General features: G+C 37.4%; 2 long non-coding RNA genes and 1 gene segment (V, D, J or C); 2 read left to right on the forward strand and 1 right to left on the reverse strand.

The window, feature by feature from the left end:
* On the forward strand, positions 1–2,804 carry LOC134318830 (uncharacterized). The gene is made up of 2 exons (XR_010013433.1): positions 1–288; positions 2,377–2,804. It is a non-coding gene; the product is annotated as an uncharacterized LOC134318830 (long non-coding RNA).
* A 2,691-nt stretch (positions 2,805–5,495) lies between these two features.
* On the reverse strand, positions 5,496–6,133 carry LOC134335479 (immunoglobulin kappa variable 6-21-like). The segment is given in 3 exon segments: positions 5,496–5,518; positions 5,630–6,010; positions 6,085–6,133. Coding segments are annotated over 3 exon segments (453 nt in total).
* Positions 6,134–6,488: 355 nt separating this feature from the next.
* On the forward strand, positions 6,489–9,265 carry LOC134318836 (uncharacterized). Its single transcript, XR_010013434.1, has 2 exons — positions 6,489–6,699; positions 8,841–9,265. It is a non-coding gene; the product is annotated as an uncharacterized LOC134318836 (long non-coding RNA).
* The last annotated feature ends 3,970 nt before the right edge of the window (positions 9,266–13,235 follow it).

A 13,235-nucleotide genomic window follows, 5' to 3' on the forward strand; every position in this document is an offset into this window, starting at 1 on the left:
AAGACGGTTTCATTTCAGCTGAATAAAGATTGTACATGTTTGGTATACAACGTGAAAGCTGAAGTGTGTGTGAGTGTGTTTGTGTGTGAGTGTGTGTGTGTGTGTGTGTGTGAGTGTGTGTGTGTGTGTGAGTGTGTGTGTGTGTGTGTGTGTGAGTGTGAGTGTGTGTGTGAGTGTGTGTGTGAGTGTGTGTGTGTGTGTGTGTGATGGAGGTTTTTGTATGACGGTTTCATTAGAATGAATCACTGTGGAGAACGTTCGGTGGAGGCACCAAATTCGTTGTGAAAAGTAAGTGTGTTTCTTCTTTTATAATCTTTATTAAATTATTTTATTATTTTAATCAGTTTTATTCAGAATAAAATTTAGATCAAGAGAAAATTAAACCAAGAAAAATAAATGTTATCACACGTTTTTATTTATATTAAACTCTCAGTATGTTTTTATATTAAATATTTATTAAGCATAGTTGCTGGAAAAAAAATGTGATAAATGTAATAAATGTTTTATATTAAAATACAATAACAATATTTTATATTAAAGACGTAATAAATATAATTTATATTCAATATGTATTATGTATTTAATATGCACTATATATATATATTGTAATAAATATATTTATATTAATTATACATAAAATATTTATTATATATTTAATATGCACTATATACAGTATATCTATATTGTAATAAATATATTTTACATTAAATATACATAAAATATTTATTATGTATTTAATATACACTATATATATAATGTAATTAATATATTTTATATTAAATATACATAAAATATTTATTATATATTTAATATGCACTATATATATATATATATATATATATATTGTAATAAATATATTTTATATTAAATATACATAAAATATTTATTATATATTTAATATGCACTATATATAGTGTAATAAATATATTTATATTAAATATACATAAAATATTTATTATATATTTAATATGTACTATATACTGTATATATATTGTAATAAATATATTTTATATTAAATATACATAAAATATTTATTATATATTTAATATGCACTATATATACTGTAAGTAATATATTTTATATTAAATATACATAAAATATGTATTATGTATTTAATATGCACTATATATATTTTAATAAATATATTGTATACTAAATATACATAAAATATTTATTATATATTTAATATGCAGTATATATATTGTAATAAATATATTTATATTAAATATACATAAAATATTTATTATATATTTAATATGCACTATATATATTTTAATAAATATATTTACATTAAATATACATAAAATATTTATTATATATTTAATATTATATATATATATATATATATATATATATATATATATATATATTGTAATAAATAGATTTTATATAATCTATTATATATAATATAGAATAAAAATATATATTTTATATTAAACATTTAAGAAACATATTATAGGCCAATTAGATAAGAAATATAGTTTATATTTAACTCTCAAATAATTATTTAATATTAAATTTAAAATTCAGGTTTTTTATTACAAACACAAATACATGAATAAATTAATTATTTAATTAAATAAATACATGTAAAACTGTTTTATGGTGAAATTAAAGTAGGTTGGTGTTTAATAAATACATGGTGTTAGTGATCAGTCATGGTGGGTCTGCATTGTGCCCAGTGATTCCAGCAACACACCCCAGATGCCAGTCCATCACGGGTCCTACAATAAAATGTACTTGTAAGGTCCATTTTACTTACTGAAAGAACGTTTTTTTACAATGTTGTGCTAAAGATGCTAAAAGACTGGGACGTTGTAAAACAGTTGTTGGGTGGTTATTATATAACGTTATCAATAGAACCCCTAACATAAACCCCCCACATTGACGACTTCTAGCAGAAACCTTTACCTAAAGCAAATTACAGCTGTGACAGAATACAATACAAGCAAACGAGCTTATTCGTGGATTCAACAGTGGAAATTTGGCAATGGTGGGATTGAACCTGAGACCACTCGATCAGTAGTGCAGTAAGTTAACTGCTGAGCTAACACTGCCTATATCAATATAACCCTGAAAGTTTGAAAATATCAGAATGACTGGATGTACCAGCAAATTAGTCAAAGCTGATGTTTTAATAACGTGTCATTGCTAGTTAGTGGAGTTTAAGCTACTGGTTAAAGGTACTGATGGTTCAGCACTGCAGCTGATTCCAACATGAAGAACCTCTGTGCTTCTGTCTCATCTTCACTCTAGACTTGAGGACACGATGTGAAAATGATTGTCTGTGATAATAAAGAACCTAAAAGTTTAATATCAGAGCTTAATATCAGAGCTACAAAGTTACAGAGACGTTCTGTCTTCATTTCTCTACAGCCGGCCCCGCGCTGAAGCCGTCCGTGTCTCTGCTCCCCCCGTCCCCCCTGCAGCTGTCTGAGGGATCGGCCTCGCTGCTCTGCCTGCTGTCTGGTTACTCTCCACAGGGGGCGCTCGTCAGCTGGACGGTGGACGGCTCCGGAACAGATGACAAAGCTCTGACCAGCGCGGAGGAAGAGAAGAACGGCCGCTACAGCCGGGGCAGCACCCTGACCCTCAGCAAAGCACTGTGGGAGAAGGGCCAGGAGTTCAGGTGTACGGTCACCCATGATGGCTCCAAACATTCGGCCGTGTTTGAGAAGAGCCAGTGTGTAGCCTAGCAGATCCAGGATGGTGTTAAGACATCTAGACTAGAGCTGATATTTCTGTCGTTACTCTGTTTTTCCTCTGCTTCTGTTCTACTGAAATAAAGCTGAACGTTGAAGATCTTCTGGTTCTTGTTTTACTTCATGATCATGATCAGTGGTAGGAGAGAGAAGGTTTAGCTGGAGGTTCACTCGTGTCTTCTTCTGCTCCAGTGAGTGTGGATGAAGGAAGTTGAACATCTGCTGAAGTTTCTGCTCTATTCTGGGAGAAACTGAAGCGTCTCTGATGCAAATCTTACTTTCACTCCACTGATCCCACTAGATCTGCACCGTATGTACAAAAGTATTTGGATGCCTCACCATGAACCTGTCTGACATTTCAGTGGTCTGATTTATGTGTAATTTTTACCCTGTAGATTTTCAGAAAACCGGCAATAAACGTATAAACGTATAAACGTACACTTATATAGACAAAAGTATTGGGACACCCCATTTCATTTTTGAATTTATAGGTTTCAGCCACAACAATCACTAACACTGATCAGCCATAACATTAAAACCACCTCCTTGTTTCTACACTCACTGTCCATTTTATCAGCTCCACTTACCATATAGAAGCACTTTGTAGTTCTACAATTACTGATTGTAGTCCATCTGTTTCTCTACATGCTTCACCCTGTTCTTCAATGGTCAGGACCCCCACAGGACCACCACAGAGCAGGTATTATTTAGGTGGTGGATCATTCTCAGCACTGCAGTGACACTGACATGGTGGTGGTGTGTTAGTGTGTGTTGTGCTGGTATGACTGGAGCAGACACAGCAGCGCTGCTGGAGTTTTTAAATACCGTGTCCACTCACTGTCCACTCTATTAGGCACTCCTACCTAGTTGGTCCACCTTGTAGATGTAAAGTCAGAGACGATCACTCATCTATTGCTGCTGTTTGAGTCGGTCATCTTCTAGACCAGACCTGGGCATTGTACGGCCCGGGGGCCACATCCGGCCCACGAGACATCCCCAGTCGGCCTGCACAAGGTTTGAGGCAATAAAAAATCAGACGTAAATAAATGTACATCAAACATGCAATATAACAGGATTGATTTTGACGGGAGCGCCGTGTCTTTACATTTTCGTAAGTTTCGATTTAATTGTGCGCGACTGTATCCAGCTTCACTGTAATGCGAACAGAACTGAGTGTGACTGACGGTGGAGTTTTTAACAAGACGTGAACTTCTGAAGTATTTATTCACTGAAGTCAGGTGTAAAGCTGTTTAACGATCACAATTTAGGGTTTAAATCGCTGTTATGGTACTAAACTGAGAAATACAAGAACATGAACGATGCGGAGCGTCACACCTGAAGCTTCACTAACTAAACTACAAGCAACAAGGACTTATTATAAGGTTTAACACAACCAGATCTGAAGCAGTCAGGACCAGCTTTGTGATTTTAATAAGAATATTCAACAATAACAAAGGACTGAAAAACAAATGTGGTAATTAGACTCAAAACAAAATAGTTTAAAAACCTGCACATTTGTTCACATTTGTTTTTTGTTTTTTTTTGCATTTCTTTGTTTGAATAGTAAAATAATGTTGATGTTTTTACTCTGCCTACTTCTAATTGTCTGATTGTAACATCTAAACATTAACAGCCTATTAGAACTTGAGCAAGGCCCTTAACCCTCAATTGCTCAGACTGTAACTGTACTGTAAGTCGCTTTGGATAAAGGCGTCTGCTAAATGCTGAATGTAATGTAAATAATGTAAATGTAAATAAAGAGATAAAATTAATATTGAGCAGAATTAAGTTCACCTTATTGGTCCGGCCCTCCACAACAGTCCCAGTTTCTTATGTGGCCCCTTGGAAAATTGAATTGCCCACCCCTGCACTAGACCTTCATCAGTGGTCACAGGACGCTGCCCACTGGCCGCTGTTAGCTGGATATTTTTGGTTGGTGGACGATTCTCAGTTCAGCAGTGACAGTGAGGTGTTTAAAAACTCCAGCAGCGCTGCTGTGTCTGATTCACTCATACCAGCACAACACACACTAACACACCACCACCATGTCAGTGTCACTGCAGTGCTGAGAATCATCCACCACCTAAATAATACCTGCTCTGTGGTGGTCCTGTGGGGATCCTGACCATTGAAGAACAGCATGAAAGGGGGCCAACAAAGTATGCAGAGAAACAGATGGACTACAGTCAGTAATTGTAGAACTACAAAGTGCTTCTATATGGTAAGTGGAGCTGATAAAATGGACAGTGAGTGTAGAAACAAGGAGGTGGTCATAATGTTATGCCTAATCGATGTAAATCAATTATATTAAGGAAACAATGCGCTTCCAACTTTGCAGAATCAGTTTAGGGAAGGTCCTTTCCTCTTCCAGCATGAGCAAGCTCTATAAAGACATGAAGAAAAGCAAAGGTTTGGAATGAACTGGAACATCAACATCAGCACCCAGCCATATAAATGCTGTCGTCTTTTGACTGAACAGGCACAAATTCCCACAGACAGAATTGTGCACAGAGTGGCTGTTCTATCTGGACAGGTCACACAGAGGTCACTCTGTTTTGATACCTTTTCATTTGAAAACTGGACGTCCAACAAGCTCATGGTCAGACACTTCTGGCTGATTAATATTGATCGTTTAGTCCCAGTGACAGTTCCAGTGTTTCCAGTGTCATAAAGTGCATGAAGAAGTGAAGTTTTATATGAATATGAGTGATAATGCAGTCTTTTCTCTGTAGTGTTCATAGATTAGCTCTACATGGCGTCCTTCACTGCAGAAGATCCAGACTGTGGTACAGTTTAGTGCTGCAGTCGCTTCAACACTGAATGAGAAACAGGAGAAAATCTAACCCTCAGCTGAGGAAGGTGGATTTGTCTAACAGACGAGTCTTTTCATGTGATGTGTGTTGTTCTGTGTTGGTTCCTCTTTGTACCTGCAGTCGCTCTCACTGAGGGAGGTTTTTGTACCACACTGAAACACTGTGTGAACACTCCACCACTGTGGTAACTCTGACAGTAGTAATCTCCTGCATCTTCAGGCTGGAAGCCACTGATGGTCAGAGTGAAGTCAGATTTCGATCCACTTCCACTGAAGCGAGCTGGAGTGTCTCCGTGTAAATGATTCACCCATTTAATCAGGAGTTTAGGAGCTTCTCCAGGTTTCTGCAGGTACCAGTTCAGGCAGTAGGATTCACCTTCTGGACCACAGTCACCATCAACAGCAGTGTTGAATTTACACTGAATTCTGACGGTGTTTTTTGGAGGAACTGATTCCACTTCAGGACTCTGAGTCACCGTAACTGCACCTCTGGATCCTGAAATAAAAACAACATATGAGTTGGTTCATTAGCTGATTGGCTGCTCATTGTTTATGTTTTTAAACTCTTACCTTGAACCCAGAGGAGCAGCGTGCAGATGAAGACGTGGATGAAGATCATCGTGCTGGACGTGGATGAGGTTGCAGGAGCAGCAGCTCTCAGTTCTGAAGTGTTAAAGTCACGGAGCTATAAAGACTCGAGGAGCGCTGAAGCGTGAAGCGCTAATGCTAAGCTGAAAGTCTGGATCTAGAACCGCTTCATCGAAACTCCTGGTTTAAACCGCCGGAATACAAATTTACACCATTCAAGATCCTTTACATTATATTTACTTCAACTGTAGCATTAAAGACGGTTTCATTTCAGCTGTGTGTGTGTGTGTATGTGTGAGTGTGTGTGTATGTGTGAGTGTGTGTGAGTGTGTGAGTGAGTGTGAGTGTGTGAGTGAGTGTGAGTGTGTGTGTGTGTGTGAGTGAGTGTGAGTGTGTGTGTGAGTGTGAGTGTGTGTGTGAGTGTGTGTGTGTGTGTGTGTGTGAGTGAGTGTGTGTGTGTGAGTGTGTGTGTGTGTGTGAGTGTGAGTGTGTGTGTGTGTGTGTGTGTGTGTGTGATGGAGGTTTTTGTATGACGGTTTCATTAGAATGAATCACTGTGGTGGACGTTCGGTGGAGGCACCAAATTCGTTGTGAAAAGTAAGTGTGTTTCTTCTTTTATAATCTTTATTAAATTATTTTATTCTTTTAATCAGTTTTATTCAGAATAAAATTTAGATCAAGAGAAAATTAAAGCAAGAAAAATAAATGTTATCACACGTACAGTTCTGATCTGATCTGTCTTTCATTACAGTTTCATCAAAAAATAACTCTCGACAAAAGTTTTTATTAAATATGTAATAAAAGTAGTTACTGAATAAAATGTGTAATACATATATTTTATATTAAATATGTAATAAATGTAATAGATATGTAATAAATACATTTTAGATATTTGTAATAAATATACTAGATATATTTTTTTATTAAATATGTAATAAATGTAGTAACTAAATAAAAGTAAAAAATTCATAAATATTAACTTACTTATTTCATATTATGTAAGTAAAATACTTTTTACTAAATATATGTTATATTTATTATTTAATTATATATATTTTAATTAAATATATTTTATTAAAATAAAAAATGACATTTTGTTTTGAATGCTGAATAAATATTTTGAACATTAAGTAAATATATTTTATTTTAAGAACTGAATTAATATATTTCATATAACATTTATTTACATTTATTTATTAAATTATTATATTCCTTTAATCAGTTTTATTCTAAATAAAATAAAAAAAGAAAACTGAATTTTATCACAAATAAAGTTCTGATCTGTCTCTTATTATAGTATCATCAAAAAATAACTATTTATATTAAACTCTCGACAAAAGTTTTTATTAAATATGTAGTAAAGTTATTTTTTATATATTTGTAATAAATATACTAGATATATTTTGTGATGAATACATTTTATATCAAAGACGTAATAATTATTTTGTATACTAAATATATATTGATTTTATTAATATAAAAATGTAATAAATAATTTTAAGTGTAATATTAAATGAATATATTTTATATTATTGAATAAATATTTTATTTGGAACATTAAATATATTTTAAATGTTGAACATATATGTAATAAATATGTATTTATTTTGAATGATAAATAAGCATTTTTAATATTAAATATTGAATACATTTTATTTTGAATAATAAATATATTTTATATTAAATTAATGTTTTATAATAATAAATACACATATATATGCTGTATAGTTAATAGTGTACATTAAAACTAATAAATATAAAATAGTTTCTGTGTTTAAGCTAAACCAAGTCGTAGCCTAGTGGTTAAGGTACTGGACTAGTCGCTGGTTAAGCCCCAGGTTGCTGCTGTTGGGCCCTTGAGCAAGGCCCTTAACCCTCAATTGCTCAGACTGTATACTGTAAGTCATTTTGGATAAAGGCGTGTCTGCTAAATGCTAAAAATGTCAATGTAAACCAGGTCAGTGTTTGTAAACGTTTGTGTGCTTGAACTGTGCTGTTTGTTTATTAGAATTTTAACGTCATGTTTTACACTTTGGTTACATTCATGACAGGAACGGTAGTTACTCATTACCCATGATTCATCAGTTCACATGTTTAATATCAAACACAGTCATGGACACTTTAGTGTCTTCAATTCACCTCACTTGCACGTCTTTGGACCGTGGGAGGAAACCGGAGCTCCCGGAGGAAACTCACACGGACACGGGGAGAACATGCAAACTCCAAACAGAAAGGACCCGGACCTCTTCACCTGGGGATCGAACCCAGGACCTTCTTGCTGTGAGGCGACAGTGCTTCCCAATTAGCCACCGTGCCGCCCAGCTGTTTGTGTAAAAGAACGGTCAAGTCAATTTTATTTATATAGAATCCAGGACCAACAGACCAAAAGCCCCTGTTGAGCAAACTGAGAGTGACGGTGACAAGGAAAAACTTCCTTAAAATTACAGGAAGAAAGCTTGAGAGGAACCAGACTCAGCAGGAACCTCCATCCTTCTTGCGTGTCCTGGAGGATAATTTGAATAAATACAGACACAAATCACAGTAATTAAAATAAGGACAGTAAAAACTGCACACAGCAGAATTAATCCTGAATAACTCAGAGTGCTGAACCTTCGTCACATCAGGAAACACAAACCGCTCATTCTGAATGTCTGATTACTTTGTAACACCATGTCAGTCACACTCAGCTACAGAAATATTAGAACATTATGAACTATGTATTTCGTTCTCTCCTGCAGCTGAACCCACAGCACCGTCCGTGTCTCTGCTCCCCCCGTCCCCCCTGCAGCTGTCTGAGGGATCGGCCTCGCTGCTCTGCCTGCTGTCTGGTTACTCTCCACAGGGGGCGCTCGTCAGCTGGACGGTGGACGGCTCCGGAACAGATGACAAAGCTCTGACCAGCGCGGAGGAAGAGAAGAACGGCCGCTACAGCCGGGGCAGCACCCTGACCCTCAGCAAAGCACTGTGGGAGAAGGGCCAGGAGTTCAGGTGTACGGTCACCCATGATGGCTCCAAACATTCGGCCGTGTTTGAGAAGAGCCAGTGTGTAGCCTAGCAGATCCAGGATGGTGTTAAGACATCTAGACTAGAGCTGATATTTCTGTCGTTACTCTGTTTTTCCTCTGCTTCTGTTCTACTGAAATAAAGCTGAACGTTGAAGATCTTCTGGTTCTTGTTTTACTTCATGATCATGATCAGTGGTAGGAGAGAGAAGGTTTAGCTGGAGGTTCACTCGTGTCTTCTTCTGCTCCAGTGAGTTTGGATGAAGGAAGTTGAACATCTGCTGAAGTTTCTGCTCTATTCTGGGAGAAACTGAAGCGTCGCTGATGCAAATCTTAGTTCCACTCCACTGCTCCCACTAAATCTATCTGACTGGATCTACTGGTTAGAACAGATGTCTGTAATCTGTGCTTTATAAAGTACTTAACATGTATAATTAAGTAAAGGTCATGATAGCTGTTACTGAAGGTTATTTAGCCATAAACACAGATTAAACCCATCAACTAACATTAGAGTTTGATTTACTATTCCAGAAAACAAAGACAATTTAATAAAAGTGTCCCAAAACTCATATATATTTTTTATATATTTTCTTTATGCGTTTTCTTCCCGTTTTCTCCCTTTTATGCTTCCTCTCCACCAATGCCGATCCCCGCTCCGATTTAGTAGAACGAAGCTAACCCACGCCCCTCCGACACGTGGGCAGCATGCCGTATGCATCTCATCACCTACACTTTGACAAGTGCAACACAGCTCAGCGTTGTGTACGGAGAGACACACACTGACAGCACTCTTTTCTCATCTTTGTGCAGGCGCCATCAATCAGCCAGCAGAGGTCGTAATTGCACCAGTCATGAGAGAGAGACCCCATCTGGCTTAGCCCGCCCATCTGAACAACAGGCCAATCATTGTTCATGTGGCCGCTCAGCCTTAGTCAGCAGGCAGAGCTGAGATTCGATACGCTGTATTCTACATGTATTCTGTATGTGTTTTTACTGCTGCGCCACCTGAGCGGCCCTCACATACCAGGATTTTATAGTGACGTCCAAGACATCTACATTTAAAAAAAATCATAAACCTTATGGGAGCTGATCATGCTGACAAAGCAAAGGTCTGGCCACCATGGCTGTATATTCCCATTTACTTGTTGTTAGGTAAAATATTAAAGTGTTTATAACAATTGGTGACTTGTCCTTCTCCTCTGGCCTCTGTGTTGCAACAGAGGTGGTCATTTCAGGTAACCAGAGTACCTGTTTGTTTCTTTATTAGGATTTTAACGTCATGTTTTACACTTTGGTTACATTCATGACAGTAACGCTAGTTACTCATTACACAAGATTTATCAGTTCACATGTTTATATCAAACACAGTCATGGACAATTTAGTATCTCCAATTCACCTCACTTGCACATCTTTGGACTGTGGGAGGAACCCACACAGACACGGGGAGAACATGCAAACTCCACACAGAAAGGACCTGACCTGCCCCACCTGGGGATCGAACCCAAGACCTTCTTGTTGTGAGGCAACAGTGCTGCCCACTTCACCACCGTGCCGCCCAGTACAGGTTTTTCCTCCCCCTCCCATTAACACCCATCTGGCTTACAAGTATCAGAGTTACAGGTCTCTCCCTGTAGCGTACAGTATATCCTGTATAAGTAGCTCTGGGACATTTCTCAGATGCCGTTCACATGATCTGTCTTTAGTAAATTCTCACTTATCAGATACTCAGTACCATGTATTCTCGTCTTTGGCCCGGCTCCCCTCAATTTCTTTAGATTAGAAATTATAATCTTTTGTATTTATTGTACGTTTCTGTATCTGCACTGTATATGTGGTATTGTCTTGCACATTTGTTCTGTGTTGCACCATGATCCTGGAGGAACGTTGTTTCATTTCAATATGTACTTGTATAGGCTGAAATGACAATGAAGCCTCTCTTGAACTTGAACTCTAGTCTTATCTCACAATGCCTGATGCCTTTGAACACTATTAGACATCTGGAAAATTGCTTTTTGAGCCAAGGAACATCAGCACAAGCTACACCTACAGGTCTGTACTTTAAATCATGCTTCTACAATCTGTGTACTTTCCACCAGTGTTAATTTTGACAGCAAATTTTGATTTAGTTTTAGTCATAGTCTTTTGACTAAAATGTAATTTAGTTTTAGTCATAATTTAGTCATCTGAATTGTTTTAGTTTTAGTCTAGTTTTAGTCGACTAATTATCATAAGAATATAGTCGACTAAATCTACGGTCGATTCAGTCGACTAAAATACATGTTTGTTTGTTTATTTATTAGGATTTTAACGTCATGTTTTTACACATTGGTTACATTCATGACAGGAACGGTAGTTACTCATTACACAAGTTTATTCGATTCTCAAGGTTATATCCAACACAGTCATGGAAAAATTTAGTATCTTCAATTCACCTCACTTGCACGTCTTTGGACTGTGGGAGGAAACTGGAGCACCCGGAGGAAACTCAAGCTGACACGGGGAGAACATGCAAACTCCACACAGAAAGGACCCGGACCGCCCCACCTGGGATTCGAACTCAGGACCTTCTTGCTGTGAGGCGACAGTGCTACCCACTTAGCCACCGTGCCGCCCTAAAATAAATATAAAGGGTGTAAAATGTAAATGCTTTGTCATCAGTTCCCTTAAATTATTTAAGTCATTATATACACTTACACAAAATGAAACATTTTTAACCAGTTATGGAATATTATTGTTTGAATGTGCAATACACACAAAAACAGTTTAAAATTTAACTTATTTCAAACAACATCTTTATTTACCTGACCTGCTTATTGAGCATAACAATAACAAAAGATTAATGACCAGTAGGCCTGCTCTGCCAGAAAAGTATATGCATTGTTTATAAAAAATTGCATATTACATTCTTTATAAAACTGGGTACCATAAGAGCAGCAGTTCCACACATGGTTTACACATCGTCTTGTTTTTCACGACGTCAAATGAGAAATGTGTCCAGATATCAGCTCTCCTCTTTCTCCCTGTTGACATTGTGGAGTTAATCTAGTTCCATGAGTAAAGAAAGTTCACAAGCTTGTCTGGTCTTCCCGGGTTTAGATCAAATGTGTGCAAGTGTGGGCTTGCCGCGGTACTGCAAAAGATTAGTACTGATTGGATGGCTAATCGGCTTGTCCCGCCCCTCCACATACGCTAAAGTAGTTCTGATTGGATCTCTTCCTAACTTGTCCCTACCTTTCACAAAACTAAATCAGTTCTGATTGGATTTCGTCCCTGTCAAACATTTTCGTCTCGTTTTTATTCGTTGACGAAAGTGTCGATTCATTTCGTCATAGTTTTTAATCCTTCTATGTAGTTTTTATTTAGTCATCGTCTCGTTTTCGTCATGAAAAAAAGGTTCGTTGACGAAAACTATGACGAAAATCATTCGTCAACGAAATGAACACTGCTTTCCACTCCTGGAGGGATAAAACTTTCACCACAAACAAAACCGACATCTTTAACACAGGAGAAGTGCAGAAGCCGACTTTCTTTCTATCTTCTCTGTTTCAGGAGGCATAAAAAGCATTAAATAATCAGTTATATTATCTAGGAGTCCTTGAATCAAATATGGCTATGCTCACTGTTAAGGCCTCAGCATACATCCTCCGGCAGCCAATGTGATGTAATTGCGGAGAAAGCGAACAACCACGGTCGTCGCGCAGAGGCTTCGATTGCCTTGTCGCGCACATGAAGGCTGGGCGGACTCCACGGACGACGACATTTCGCGACAATGCATGTGATTGGTCAGTAAAAAAAAGAGGCGTGCCATGAAAGGAGCATCTCAACTGTGATCATCAGCTGCGTCCGAAATCTACTGAGATAATCTACTACTTGGGCAGCAGTTTTTGTGTATGCAAACACAACACCTGCATACTGAAAGAGCTTCTGTACCGGCCGAGCAGTGCGCGTACTGCCTCGAATTTAGTACGTACTGTTCGAGTCTGCGATTTCGGACGCAGCCATCGTTTTTCGCTAGTCATGGAACTTAACATCATAAATGTCACAGCGTCACCTGCAGCCGTGGAGCAGACACAACAGGCAAAGCGAAACCACTGGAAGTTTGCCAGCTTGTAAGCTCGAGAAGGCGCGTT

This window comes from Trichomycterus rosablanca, chromosome 1, assembly GCF_030014385.1.
Source record: "Trichomycterus rosablanca isolate fTriRos1 chromosome 1, fTriRos1.hap1, whole genome shotgun sequence".
NCBI lineage: Eukaryota > Metazoa > Chordata > Actinopteri > Siluriformes > Trichomycteridae > Trichomycterus > Trichomycterus rosablanca.